This window comes from Rattus norvegicus, chromosome 5 (assembly GCF_036323735.1).
Source record: "Rattus norvegicus strain BN/NHsdMcwi chromosome 5, GRCr8, whole genome shotgun sequence".
Lineage (NCBI taxonomy): Eukaryota > Metazoa > Chordata > Mammalia > Rodentia > Muridae > Rattus > Rattus norvegicus.
In genome coordinates, this window is record NC_086023.1 from 141,225,024 (window position 1) to 141,240,144 (window position 15,121).

General features: G+C 49.0%; 1 protein-coding gene, 1 non-coding gene and 1 pseudogene across 14 annotated transcripts in view; 2 read left to right on the forward strand and 1 right to left on the reverse strand.

The window, feature by feature from the left end:
- Positions 1-9,104, reverse strand: part of Macf1 (microtubule-actin crosslinking factor 1) — a 325,299-nt gene extending 316,195 nt beyond the window's left edge. For 2 of the 13 annotated variants that reach the window (XM_063288000.1, XM_039110337.2), the window contains exons 1-2: positions 8,744-8,886; positions 5,297-5,568 (exon numbers count right to left, since the gene is read on the reverse strand). In XM_063288000.1, coding sequence (XP_063144070.1) covers positions 5,297-5,516 — 220 coding nt within the window. In that variant the 5' untranslated portion in view covers positions 5,517-5,568; positions 8,744-8,886. Of the gene's footprint in view, positions 1-5,296; positions 5,569-8,228; positions 8,406-8,743; positions 8,887-9,004 lie in introns of those variants that run through there. The other 11 variants (XM_039110340.2, XM_039110338.2, XM_063288013.1 and 8 more) reach the window with 7 other exon arrangements.
- On the forward strand, positions 1,075-1,179 carry LOC120103187 (U6 spliceosomal RNA). The gene has a single exon (XR_005505283.1). It is a non-coding gene; the product is annotated as a U6 spliceosomal RNA (small nuclear RNA).
- A 1,733-nt stretch (positions 9,105-10,837) lies between the features above and the next one.
- LOC108351106 (40S ribosomal protein S15a pseudogene) lies at positions 10,838-11,275 on the forward strand (annotated as a pseudogene).
- Positions 11,276-15,121: the final 3,846 nt, after the last annotated feature.

Consider the following 15,121-nt stretch of genomic DNA (forward strand, 5'->3'; position numbering starts at 1 on the left):
AAAACAGGACCATGGGAAGTCTCCTGCAGGGCCATAGGCTTACTTCCTAAGTCAGCTCACTTTGCTAATTAATCAGAAAAGGTAGCTTGCTCTCTTTCTCTTGCCCTGCAGTGGAAGGAGGCTTTCCCTGACACCTCGGGCTTCCTTACTCTTTCTCTAAACCTCCTCCCCATGTGGCTCCCTGCCTCCATGACCCCTAATTCAAACAGCATGAGGCTTTCCCTCTCTTCCTCGTCCTCCTCCTCCAGGAAGCTGCTGAGATTTACAGTTTGCTTGCCCTGGGAATTTTCTTGTAGATTTTAATAGAAATGGCATCAACCTTCCAAAAACCAAACAAACAGAAAAAAAGTGGACTTGGTGACACACACCTGAAATCCATCTCTTGGTAGGAAGGCAGAAAGATCAGAATTTAAGTCATTATTTGCTACACAGATTATTCAAGGCCAGCCTGGGCTGTACAAGACCCTGAACAAAACAAAACCCAAGAAGGGCCTACACACCCAATGTTAGAGGGAAGGATGAATACCTCATAGATGGGTTGAATACCTTTGTACTAGCCCTGCCCTAGTCAAAAGCAAGACACCTGACACACATCTACAAAAAAACCTAGTCACAACCACTATACAAATCTATATGCAACATATGAGAATGGTGCCCCCTAGAGTTGTGTGGTTGTAATTTTGACCATTTTCATCACCTGTTCTTCATAGATCTCAAAGAATGCAGCATTTTGGGGCTGGAGAGATGGCTCAGAGATTAAGAACACTGACTGCTCTTCAGAGGTCCTGAGTTCAATTCCCAGGATCTACATGTGGCTCACAACCATCTGTAATGGGATCTGATGCCCTCTTCTGATGTGTGTAAAGACAAGGTACACACACACACACACACACACACCACACACCACACACACACACACCACACATACACAAACACATACCACACACCACACACACACACACACACACCACACACACACCACACACATACACACACACCACACACACCACACACACACACAAAAAATATAAATAAATATTTTTTAAAAAGACCTACTCAAGGCACCAGAAGGATGTTTGCTCCGACTACACATATACTACAATTGGAACAATACAGAGAAGACTAGCATGGCCCCTGTGCAAGGATGACACGCAAATTCCTGAAGCGTTCCATATTTTTGCATGGTATGTTCTCGCTGATAAGTGGATATTAGCCAAAAAGTACAGAATGTCCATGACACACCCCATAGACCCAAAGAAGTTAAACAAGGCCAGCTCAAGTGAGGATGCTTAAATTCCACTTAGACAGGGGTGGGAGGTTGGGGGGGCAAATAAAATAGTAATGGGAAGCAGAGAAAGGGAGGGGCCTGGGTGAGAGAGGAGGGGGGTAGGGAGGGAGGGGGACAGGATCAGGTATAGGCAGAGACAGGAGAGGGGCCCAGAGGGCCAGGAGAAGGATGGAAATATGCAGCTGCTGGGGTGGAGGAGGGGTGGGGGAAGGGAATCTCTAAGAAGTTCCAGAGACCTAGGATGACAGAGGCTCCCAGGATTCAATGTGGGTGACCTTGGCTGAAATGCCCTACACTGGGGATATGGAGCCTGAAGAGACCACCTCCAGTAGCCAGACAGGACCCCTAGTGGAGAGATGGGACACCGACCTACCTACAAAATTTTCAAGCCAAAATTTCTCCTGTCTAAAAGAAATGCAGTGACAAAGACGGAGCAGAGACTGAGGGAATGGCTGAGCAGCCGTGGGCCATGGCTGTCCTCTGAGAGGCTCTACCCAGCAGGTGACTGAGACAGATGCAGATACTCACTGCCAACCATGGGACAGAGGTCAGGGACCCCTATGGAAGAGCGAGGGGAAGGATTGAAGGAACAAACTAAAGGGAATGAAGGAACCCCACAGGAGACCAACAGTGTCAACCAACCTGAATCCCTGGGAGCTCCCAGAGACTCAGCCACCAATCAAAGAACATACACGTGCTTGTCCGAGGTCCCCAGCACACATGTAGCAGAGGACTGCCTTGTTTGGCTCAGTCTTGCACAGATTTTATGTCCTAGGGTTGGGGATACCCACCCTCTCAGAAGTGAAGGGGAGGTGGGACTGGATGGGGGCAGCATTAGGGATGTAAACAAATTAAATAAATTAATAATAACATAATAGTATCAGTAATAATAATAATAATAATAATAATAATAATAATAATGAAATGACACCAGAAAGGGTTAGGGACTGGGAAGTCTCTACATTTGATGAGACTGATTCCGACACCTCCCACTTTGCTTCATAACCCAAAACCTGAGGGAGATGAAAATTACACAGGACACAGCAGCTGCTTCCAGTGTGAGCCTGACTTCCTTCCTCCCAGAAGGCAAGTTCTGCCTTAGGGAACATCAGAGCATTCAGGATCTCTCAGCACACCTGCACCTACATGTGGGAGTCTCCAAGGAGGCAAGGCTGCCTGTTTCTTTACTCTGGCGGAGCCCCCACGACATTCTAAAATCATATAGAGACTTCAGCCAGACGCTAAAGTAGCAGTCTCGCCTGTCTCTGCTGCCTCTCTCCTCCCCTGCTAAAGAAACACACCCAACTGCAGCAGGGCTATTTTTAAACCCAGCAGTTTCCCCATCTCCAGCCTCATTGGTCCAGCCCCCTCCTCAAGACAGTCATTGGTGGTGTTAGCATGCAAAGACCAGCATAGTGCCAGAAACAAAGCAGCAACAGCCCAGCCCAGCACCTGCCCAGCCCTTTGCTCTGCTGACCAGGCAGGGTCCTGAGGGCCTTTGCCTGATGATTAAGCTCCCTTGAATCCCCTTGACTTAGAGCCTAGACGAGAATCGAGAATCTTAAACACCAGGGCCTTCTCTGAGAAGACAGGAGAAACTGTCACAAAGCCATCTAGAACGACGTGTGAGTGATGGAGGATGAATTAGAATATAAGGAAGGGGAAATGAAGCATCCCATCTGCCATCAGGAGAATGACAGGTCTGTGACTCAGAGCCCCCTGAGTTGTGCTCCTTTGAGGCCAGCGAGGCCAGCGAGGGTAGTGAGGCTAACATCGAGTAAACCCCTTCCTGCATTCCAGGGCCTGCTCCAAACTTTGTTACTAGATAATGTTTCAGGGGCAAAACAGTTGAGAAGGACTCTCTTTTGCCCACCAGCAGTTCAAACTGCCGCCTACCTGCCGAGGCTCTTGGCTATCTGCTCTTCTAGAACTCCCTCCGGCATCTTTCTTGACCCTCAACTCTCCATAACCATCTCAATTCTAATTTCCCATTACAGCCCACTGCCTGTTCCTCTTCACAATCGCCCACATATTAGCCTCTAAATACTTCTTGCACTCATTTGGCTGCCACTCCCTACTTGATGACCTCTAGCATGCCCAAGGCCCTGTGTAAGTCACTGAAGGTCAGCACATAAAATAAGCCACAGCACTGAATTGCTCGCAGTGGAGAGGGAGTGATAGGCTCCCTGTGGGTTAACTGCTCTGCTGTGCAAGGGAACAGGAGAGAGAGGCATGAATGTAACAGTGGAGGAGGAGGCTTTGGGTACCACTGGAGGCCTTAGGGATAGAAGGGCTGATACTTGAGGAGGAGGAGGAGGAGGAACTGCCAACATCTTGCAGAGAAGAAAATTAAAACCTAGAGGTTAGATCCCACAAGCGGCATACCTTGAAGGACAAGCAAGCTACTGCACAGTTCTGCAGGGGGAGAGGTGCCGGCCGGCCAGCCAGCGACGTGGAAAAGACAGAATAGGGCCTGGTTGGGGGTGGGTCTTTATGTTGAAGCTTTTATTTCACAGGTAGTGAGGAGCCAAAGATGGCTTCTAAGCGGTTGGGTAGGAGGAGGCAGGTTTGCCCTTTAGAATAAAATGCTCTCAGTCACATGGAAGGAGAAAAAAGTGAGGGAACTGGAACCATTAAGTTGATCAGACGGTGTGGTAACATACAATAATCTGCCTGGCAGAGCAGACAGCACGGGACAGGCCTTGGTCATGGACTTCACTGCACACACTGGGGCACTTCTCTATCTCTCTACCTGCATGGTGACACCAGCATCTGCTGGGACACTGAGCGTACAGTGTCTGTACAGCGTACAGACAGCTGCAGATGCCCTCAGTAAAGGCAGCTGAGGGCTGGAGAGACGCTCGCTCGGCAGTTAAGAGCCTCGGCCACTCTTACAGAGGACCCGGATCCAGTTGCAAGCACCCGCACTGAGAGCTCATCACCACCTGTGACTCCTTGGCCCTTCTGAGACCAAAGCCTATACTCCTAAGCACAGCTGCTTGGAAAGGACAGACAGGCACCTCCTGATAAGGGGAGGCAGCACCTACCCTCACTCCAAGTTCCTGGAGAAACTACATAAGACCTTCAAAAGGCAATATGGCTAAAATCGGCTTCTTCTAAGACTTCCTTATGCGGAAATAACAGAAATCAAAAGTTTTTATTCCTAATCAGTGATATTAGAGCACTATCAACTACAGCAAAACATTTGGGAAAGAACAGGAGTTAGAAAAACCTCAAAACACAGCCTTTAAAAAGAAGGACAAGGGGTTGGGGATTTAGCTCAGTGGTAGAGCGCTTGCCTAGCAAGCGCAAGGCCCTGGGTTCAGTCCCCAGCTCCAGGGGCCGGGGGGGGGGGTGGGGGGGGAGACAAAGTCTCAGCCAGGTGTGGTGACACAGGCTTCCTATCCCAGCACTCAGGAGGCAGAGGCAGGTGGAGCTCTGTGATTTTGAGGCTAGCCTGGTCTACAGAGCAAGTTCCAGCCAGGGTTACATAGTAAGACCCTATCTGGAAAAATACAAAAGTAAAATTTAAAATAACCCATGACATCTGAGACGTCAATCTGAAGCTCGTTTAAAGGGTGAATGAAGAGACAGAGCTACACTGGAACACAGGCCACCAACGAAATTATTATGTTCGTAAACTACTGCTAAGCAGGAAAACACGGAGAAAGGTGAGACTGTGAGACTAGACCTCGCTCGGCACAGGACAGCATGTTTTCTTTTCCTTTATCTTTTCCTTTACTTTCTCTTCCTTCCTTCCTTCCTTCCTCTCTCTCTCCCTCTCTCTCTCTCTCTCTCTTTCTCTCTCTCTCTCCCTCTCTCTTTCTTCCTTGGGTTTCTCTTGAATGTTCTTTCACTGTCTTTGCAACAATAATAATCATCATAACAACAAATTAGATTCCAGCTGACTTGGCTCAGAGGACCTCTCAGCCCCTCACCGTACTGGCCCAAACTCTTCCCCCTCAAGCCCATAGCAGCCAGCTAGCAAACGCTGGAGACTGTTCTTACCAGCAACTCTGACCACGGCGCGTTCTGCAGGGTCCAGCACAGAATCCTGGCTTTTCCGCTTCTTCTGCTCATGCAGTGGCAGGTTCCAGGGCAAGGTGTCCCCAGGGGGACAGGGAGACAGGCTCCCTGACCGCTCACTCCTGTACGATCTCTCGCTACGACATGACCTCTCACTCCGACAGGATCGCTCACTGAGCGTTTCTTCATCAGAGGAAGACATGGTCCAAGCAGGAGTAGCTACAGGAAGGACTAGATGTCCTGGGAGAAGGGATCTGAAAGAGAAAGGGAAGAATGTGAACAGAATGAAGGGTCACACAAGGAGCCCTGACACTTGGGTCCTGACTCCTAGCTCTGCTATTGACTTGACGTGTTAACCTACCTGAACCTCCAAAATGAAACAGCACACACCAAGACTAATTTATGGGGCTTAGGGGAAAATTATATTAGGTAATGCACACACACATGAATACACGTACATACACACACACACACACATCAGAGAGAGGAGAGATAGATAGATAGATAGATAGATAGATAGATAGATAGATAGATAGATAGATACACAGAGTATGTGTGTTAAGGTTAAGAGTATACTGTTGGGGCTGGAGAGATGACTCAGTGATTAAGAGCATGGACTGTTCTTCCAGAGGTCCTGAGTTCAATTCCAGGCAACCACATGGTGGCTCACAACCATTTATAATGGGGATCTTATGCCCTCTTCTGGTGTATCTGAAGACAGCGACAGTATACTCACATGTATGAAATAAATAAATCTTTAAAGAAAGGGAAATAAATAAATCTTTAGATAGAGAGAATACTGTTCTTGTAGGAGACCTGACTTCGGTTCCCAGCACCCACTTCAGGACGATCACAACTGCCTGAGCTATGACTGTAGCTCCAGGGAGTCGAGGCTCCCCTCTAGCCTCTTCAGGCTCCAGTGTTCATGTGCACACATCCATACACAAACAACACATACATACAGAATTAACAATAAAATAAGTTTTTAGCTAAGCATGGTAGTGCACGCCTGTAATCCCAGCACTCAGGAAGCAGAGGCACACAGATCTCTGTGAGTTCAAGGCCAGCCTGGTCTACCTGGCATGCTCCAGGTTAGCCATGGCTACATAGCGAAAGTCTGACTAAAAAAGCAAACAAAAATACACCATGAACGTTAGCTTCTATTACTGATAGCCAGGCAGAAAAATAGGAGCTTAATTTCTACTCCATTATCCACTAGCTATACGTCCTCGGAGAAGCCATTTAATCTTGCTGTCCTCAACATTCTCGCCTATAAAATGGAGATGATGCTAGCTAGCATCCAATCACACAAGGCTGTTTGCAAGAACAAAATAAGATCCTGCCGTTTGATGCCAGGTACCCAGTAAGCACTCAATAAAGAATCTATTACCTCCCCCTTCTTCTTACCTCCCAGGAATGCTATAAGAATAAAATGGGACAACAGATGGGAAGTATTTTCAAAAGCTAACACAGGATCTCATTGGCAGGAATGAGAAGAAGCATGAGGTAGAAAAGGTGGAAATCCCCGATTTCCCCTTCAGTGCACAGATTAGACACAGCACTGAACCTGAAGCAAGTAGACCTGGTGCAGTCACTTACAGTTAGTGAGATCGGGGTCAAGTCACTCCCACCTCTCGGGGACTCAGTTTCACCATCTGCACGGTGGGGGAGGGACAAGACTTCTCCTTAGAGGATATTTTAAGGACACCGTGAAATGTGCATGTAAACTTAGCTGGTGCCATGTATGTCACACAGCAGGCGTTAGATAAAATATTCATTGGCTCATTCCAAGGGCTGTGCGGGAATAGATCACACAGCATGGGGGCAGGGGTGATGGTAAGGACCGGCAGTTTTTCTGGTCAGTTTAGCTAGTGGAGGGAGAAGAGTGGAAATGCAATCCAAGCCAGCTGGGCTCCACCAGCCAGACTGGGCAGCCTTCCCTCAGTCAGGCCCAGCTCACTGCTCAGAACCATCTGCTACCCATGGCCCACCACCCCAAGGGCTCTCGGAGCCAAGCTGGTGCATGCCTTCAGCTGTCAGCCTTCCTATAAGGCCCCAGATTTAGTTCAGGTACACAGCAATGTTGGGGCTTTAGAGTCCAGGGAAGGCAAAAGCTGTCTGTCAACTTTTCCTAACGGGGGATATCTGCACACTGAGCTGTGCAGAGCAGGAACGTAGCCTAAATGGCTGGGTCTTTGGCACGTCTCCTCCTGGATTCTGGGAATCTCAGCTTAGAAGCAGCGAGAGGCAGAAACTGCCTCCTGGGTCACTGACATCTTCCCCAGAAGCACAGAACTCAGACAAAAGAAGCATCCTATGGTGTAGGGGGGGCTCTGTGAAACCCGGGGCAGACAGAACAGCTCTGCCAGGACACTCCTGTGCCAGGAGTGTGTGGATCTTTTCATGGAACAGTAAGACCCTATCTTACCACCGAAAGAGTCGAAAAGATCCAAGGACTGGCACAGCTTTGCCCTTTATCGCAGCACTTGCCTCCAGTCTCACCATGACCATCTAGCACCTACCTCCCACCTTTTTTTGTCCGTCCAGGTGCTGATGTGACAGCCCCAACCTCCGGAAAACTCAGGCTATGCATCCATCCTACCCTCAACGCTGGGCAGGAGACTGCCCCTCCTCTCAGACCACCTGCTTCATTCTAGAGCCGCCCATTCCCCTTCTAGACGCCCATTTTTACTACAAAGGCCCCCCGCAAAAGCAAGGCCTCTTTCCTGAGAAGCCCGGCCCGCCTCGGCTCTACACGGCTCGCTGACAGTCCCCGACCCCTCAGGCACACTCACACCTGTGTGACCTCCCGGCTTCCGCCCTATTCCTCAATCACTCCGGTCACTCCATCCAGCCCGGGTTGGAAGGAACGCGCGCCCACACCCCCAAGGCATCGCGGCGGTTCCCGGGCTACCTGGGTCCGCTACAAGCATCTGACCCGGCATTGGCAGGCTGCAGCCCTCCCCACCTCGCCTGCACCCCCACCGTGGGGGAGGGGCGCTCCCGGGAGCCGGTGGCGGCGCGGGTGGGTCCGCGTGCCCGCCGCGCGTGGCTGACAAAGAGCGGGGACGCGTGACCGAGGATCGGCAGGGCGTCGGTGCCACCGGCGATCTCGCGAAGCTGGAGGCGACTTTCCCTATCCAGACCGGCCCGCCCCTGCAGGTCCCTCTCGCGTGCCCCATTTTTTCCCCCGAGGAAGCACGCCTCCCTTTGGCCGGGGCAGCGGCTGCCCGAGGGAACCCGGGCTCCGCGCGCCCTGCGTTCCCCGCACTCCGCGCGCTGCAGGTGCGAGGCCCCCACGGCCGCGGTGCCGGTTGCCTGTCAACCCGCCCGTCAGCCTCCTCGGGGCTGGGGCGCGGCCGACCCGCTCCAAGGCTCTCCTGGCAGCCAGCGGAGGAACCGGGACCCCGAGCCCGCCCCGCGCCTTACCCTGTGAGCGTGAGGAGGAAGCCGGCAGGCGGCTGCGGTGCGGCGGAGGGGAGCGGCTCCCACAATGGCCGAGCTCGCGGCGCCGAGCCCCCCGCCCCCCGCGCCCTAGCGGCGGCGGCTGAAGTGGAGCCCGCGCAGACGCCCAACCCGCTCCCCACCCCCGGCGCCGGCGCCGCCCCCCGCCCGCTCGCCGCGATCTCCGCCCTGCACCCCGCCCGTCGCGCCCTGCGGGTCCGCGGCCCGGTGCCCCTCCTCACTGACCCCGTGTCCTCTCGCGGTCCCTCCTCTCGTAGCGGCCCCGGAGCTCCCAGGGTTAATTCTCACTCTTCATTCCCCGCCCTCTGCGCGACCGACCTCTCCGCCCCCGGCCCGGGGCCGCTCGATGACCCTGGCCCGCCCCAGGGAGCTCTTCTCGGTCAGTCCCAGGGTGACTCTCCGAGGCTCGGGCTCCCTGCCCGGCGTGGCCTGGGTTCTGGAATAACCCCAGCCTGCTCTCTTGCCCACTTCCTCTAAAACCATCCCTCCTGGGGCACCTCTTGTAGAAGGCCCTAGGAAAACTGAGTCCAGGAGAGACCAGGAGGCTCCATTTCCCCAAGGGGTAAAGAGAAGAGGGGAACCAGGCCTTGGGAGAAGAGAATCCAGTCTCTTGATTAATTAGAGACACTTATAAGCAGCTCCTTGCTTGGAAGAAGCTTCTTCCACTGATAAGGCATTTATTAAAATCCTTCTGCATGTGCGAGCTACTGATGTAGGCATGTCTTCTATCCTCTGCGGTGCAGATGAATGTGCCTAGAATGTTTCTGCATAGAAACTGCCACCCGGTATGTCTTCGGGTTACTGCAAGTGCTTTACCTGGTTGATGTCAGGGGTAGATCTCTTCTGATTCATTCATTCAACGAATATGTTTTGAACATCTATCTACACACTAATTATCGAAGATACACAGCTAAGCGGAATGCGTCTGATCCCCACCCACCGGCCTCACTGCCTTTACAGTCCAGTAGGCAAAACAAGAATCATTAAGGCATCCCAAGAGACAGCATTATGATCTTACACTTATGAGAGCAAAACTAAAACTAGATGATTTACTCAAAGGTCCTCCAGGGAGTTAGAGGCAAAGGGTCACAAGTTCAAAGCCAGCAGAGACCTTGCCAGAAAACTCAACCACGGAGAACACAGACGTGAGAAAAGTCAAGGATCAAGGAGTTCAAGGTCTACATACATGAGATCGTGGCTCAAGGAGAAACTAACGCCCCCCTCCCCAAAGCCACGACATATTGTAAATATTAACTATATTTTTTTTATAAATCCCAAATAAATTTTAATTTTCATTACATCGTGTGTGTGCATATATGTGCCATGGCTCACAGTGTGGCGGTCCAAGAACAACTTGTGGGAGTTGGTTCTCTTCTATGTTATTATCTAAGTGTAATCTGATGTTTATTTGGGGAATTATTGAAATAGTAGCAACTAAATTTCTCCAAATATTTTATTTTTAAAGAATTTCATAGACGCATATCATCTTGGTGTATCTTGATCAAATCCACCTTATTCCCTCTCTTCCATTTCCTCTCCTCTTAACCCCCCACCCCCACCCCCAATTTTCCCTCTGCACTTCATGTGCTCTCCGGGAGACCCTTAGGCTTAGCTGAAAATACCTTTATCTGCTGAACCATTTCATTAACCCCACACATAAATTTTAAAAATAAAAAATTACTTAGTGTGGTGGCTTATGACTACCATACTTATAAGGCAGAGGCTGGAGAATTACCATGAGTTCAAGAATAACCTATGCTACAAGGTGAGTTCCAGGCCAGCCTGAACTATGTTGTAAGGACTTGTCTATAAACAAATATAAGAAATAAAGCTCCTGGGGCTGGGGATTTAGCTAAGTGGTAGAGCGCTTACCTAGGAAGCGCAAGGCCCTGGGTTCGGTCCCCAGCTCCGGAAAAAAAAAAAAAAAGTGCAAGAAATAAAGCTCCTGGGGTTGGGGATTTAGCTCAGCGGTAGAGCGCTTGCCTAGCGAGCGCAAGGCCCTGGGTTCGGTCCCCAGCTCCGAAAAAAAGAAAAAAGAAAAAAAAAAGAAATAAAACTCCTGACCACCCTCTTTCTGTCATCTGTCACCATGGTGCACATGCATGTCTTGGCAGATGACGCTCTCAAGAGGGTCAACAACGCTGAGAAGAGAGGCAAATGCCAGGTCCTCATCAGGCCGTGTTCCAAAGTCATCGTTAGGGTCATAACAGAAGCATGGTTTCATTGGTGAATTTGAGATCATTGATGATCACAGGCAGGTTGAACAAGTGTGCAGTGATCAGCCCTAGATTTGATGTGCAACTCAAAGACATAGAAAAATGGCAGAACATTCTGCTCCCGTCACAGCAGTTTGATTTCATTGTACTGACAACTTCAGTTGGCATCATAGACCATGAAGAAGCAAGATGAAAATATACAGAAGGGAAAATCCTGGGATTGAAAATCCGGGGAATGAAGACTGTGGGCTGTGGGAATAAAAAGAGAGAAAGTTCCTAATTCAGTAAATGGCCCTGTATCCGTGCATCTACAAGCAGCACAGGGTGGACTCTGTGGGTTTGTTTCAAAGAGAACACATCAGGGGTAAAGAGTAGTTGAACCCAGTTCTTAGCATCCACTTGGTAGCTTCCAACCATCAGAAACTCCAGTTCCAGAGGATCTGATAACCTCTTCTAACCTCACTGAGCACCAGGCATGCACTGAGCACACATTCATACCAACAGGAAAGACACATAAATATAAAATAAAATGAATAAATCTAAAAAGAAAAAGGTGCATAAGTTGAGAGAGGAAGGGGGGGAGAGGAGGAAGTAGAAGGGAAGGAATGGGGTGGACTTGATCAAGATACACCATGATGATATGCATGTATGAAATTCTTTAGAAAAGAAAATGTTTAGTGAAATTTAGCTCTTATTATGGTAAGTAATACCCCACATAAACACCAGATTATACTTAGATAATACAATAATAATAAAATAGAGATTCTATGAGGCACAGAAACATGAAGCTTAAAAGTCATTTTATGATTTAGAAATGAGTGCCATAATGCTTGCCCAGCGAGGCAAGACTGTGGGGGTTTGTGGAGCAAGCTGAAGACATAGGAAGAGCATGGGGGAATCCTAGAGGCAAGGGGCTGTGGGCAGGGTCTCCACAGACAGGGCCTACTGCAAGGCTCAGGACGAGAACTGTTAAAACCCTCAAGGCCCAGCCTGTCTGCCTAGAGGATATCTAAAGGTTTTCCTCCTTCTATCCTTCAACAGCCTTCCCAGTTCTGACCACTAGTCTAATTCTGAATTATTCATGCTGCAAGCTGCCAGAAGGTGGAACTTCCGGAACCTTCTGGATTCAGGACATTTGACGTTAAATCCCCAGAGCTATGTCTCCAGCTCCAACTGTAGTACCCTGGGATTGAGCTCCTGGTGAGATTTGCCGGGATTTTTGCAGCTGGCTGTGAGCCGATGACCGTGGGCTACTTGGCTCCAATTCATTTCAGCAATCTTGTGTTGAGGAATACCATGTGCATGGGAACACGGAAGTGAATCCAATCAGGTCCTTGTCCTCTGTCACAGGAAAATAGAGGTGGGCAAACGCTTCCAAATGATTGCCTTCCAGAGACGCCCTCCATTGTTCCCCTCTACCAGATCCCATTTCTAAAGCAGGTCATAGCCTACATGCTGGGTTTGGAGGAGCCCAGGACAGCTTCTTACCAACATCACTATTGGGAGTCCTGACTTAGTCTGAAGCTTGGGCCACACTGTTTCATCTACACTTGAGCATGGCATTCACTCAACAAAAGTAGTCCCACACTCACCAGGGCCAGCCACTGAGCTTCCTGCCTGTGGCTTGTAAAAGGATCCGAAGCGGGAGCCATATGGTGGTGGAATAGACCTTTAACCCCAGCACTTAGGAGGCAAAGCCAGGTCTGTGAGTTCGAGACCAGCCTGGTCTCCTCTCCTAAAGGCTAGGGTGGAAGGCACGGGCCTCTGGGCCCAGATTTGTTTTGTTACAGTTACTTGTTTTTGCTGTTGTGGAGTTTGTTTTTGGCTTTTGCGAAACAGGGTCTCTCTGTGTAGTCTTAGCTGTCCTGGAACTCCATATGTAGATGAGGTTGAATTTGAACTCACAGAGATCCTCTTGTCTCAGCCCTCTGAGTGCTGGGATTAATGACTGCCCCAGGACACGAATTTTCTTATTATTCTTATTGATGATGGGGGGGTGTGGTTGTTGGTACCTGCAAATCTTGCCTATACGAAGCAAGTCCTCTGTCACAGCTACCTCCCTATCCTGATTCTTGCCATACCTATAACCATGGCATAGATTTGGGTCACCTCTGTATCTCTAGATGTCATCTTTTTTTTCTGGCAATAGACATCTGCTTGACACCCTAATCCCTCTTGAATGACTGAGCTAAAAGACATAATAGAGAGAAATGTTGGAATAACGGACCGTATTGCCGCAACGGGGTTCCTGAAGAGACTCTGGCCCGAAAGAGGAGAAAAGCAGGGTATTAAGATGGCAGACATTAGGTGTGGCTGAGGCAGGGTCTGCTACCCTGTTCCAGGCTCCTGTAGTCCCTGTCCTTTTGTCATCTGGGTTGCTGTGCTACCTGAGTGCTGCTTGACAGCCAGTCATGGTCGTATATGTTGTCAACTTAGTACTCTGGGAACAGGAGAGTCAAGAGTTCAAGGCTAGCTTGGGCTATACAGCATGTTTGAGGGCAGCCTAGAAAACCTTTCTCAAAAAGCACTCCCACAAGGTCAAGAACAAAAAAGCCTGTGAAGGAAGGACTTGCACCTACTTTGTCTCTGTTTTACTCCCGTTTCCAAGAAATGGATTATTCAATGATTATTCCTTAATTAGCTGAATGAATGAATGATTGAATGAATGAATGAATGAACAAGTTAATTATCACCTCTGAGACTGTGGTCATCACTAGGCCAGAGGCAAGACAGTGGAAGTTGTGAAATCAGGCACAATAACAAAAGAGGGACCAAATGTGTGGCACTAGCCTATAATTAGGCTTGATCCTATGAAGTAGACAAAAACCACACAGGAACCCAGCAATGGCAAGTCTGTAAATCTGACAGAATCTAGAGTCACCCAGCCTAACACACAAATCTCTGAGCATATCTGAGGGGATAAAGGTTGAATAGAGTGTATCAGATGTTGAGGTTGGGGGAGTTCATTGAGGCAGGAGGATTCACCCTAAATGAAGGAGGCACAGTACTGTAGCCCTAGATTGAATAAAAAGGAGAGGAGCATCCAGAAACAATGTGACTAGCTCTCTGATTCTAAAACTGAGAGCTAAAATAAACCCTTTGTTCCGGAGGTTGCTTTTGTCAGCTACTTTGTTGCAGAGAAGAGAGAAGTAACTAACTATCCCAGAGCCAGAGTTCTCTTTTAAGCCTGCCACACCCCATGAGGCAATTTAGGTATCAAACGCCACCCCATTCAAGATCCCTCCTTCCATCCATTTGTCCCTCCCTCCTTCCTTCCTGGCATCTGAGACAGGGTCTGGTTACACTGCGCAGGCTGACCCCCAAATTCACACTTCTGCCTCAAGCTCCAGAATGCTAGGATTACCCATGTGCCTTATCGGGCCTGAATTCTATGCATTTCTATGTAGATGTTATTGCAACTTGAGGTCTTCTATCTAAAAAATGGTGTGCGGTTGGCTGTTTCAAACAGTAAATTGAGTATGGAGCTGCGGTCTCAACACTTGGACCGGGAAAGTCTCCCGTTTAAGTATTTACTAACTTGTAAATAAACTTCTCCTTCCTAATTTACATCATCATCATCATCATCATCATCATCATCATAACTATTATTATTATTATTACTATTACTATTATTATTATTATTATTATTATTGGTTTTTGAGACAGGGTTTCTCTGTGTAGCCCTGGCTGTCTTGGAACTCAATCTATAGACCAGGCTGGCCTTGAATTCGCAGATGTTTGCCTGCTTTTGCTCCTCCAAATCCTGAGATTAAAGGTGTGTACCACCACTGCACAGTTCATTTTTTATTTACTTTTAAAAACAGTTACTAATTATATATATATATATACACACACACATATATATATGTGTGTGTGTGCCTGTGTTTTGTCTGTGTGTATGTGTGTGTGTGTATGTGCGTGTGTTTTGTGTGTGTGTGTGCGTGTGTTTTGTCTGTGTGTGTGTGTTTTGTCTGTGTGTGTATGTGTGTGTTTTGTCTGTGTGTGTGTTTTGTCTGTGTGTGTGTGTGCGTGCGTGCGTGCGTGCGTGCGTGCGTGCGTGCGTGTGTGTGTGTGTGTGTGTGTGTGCACCATGTGCATGCAGCATCCTCAGAGCCAGAAGAGGGCA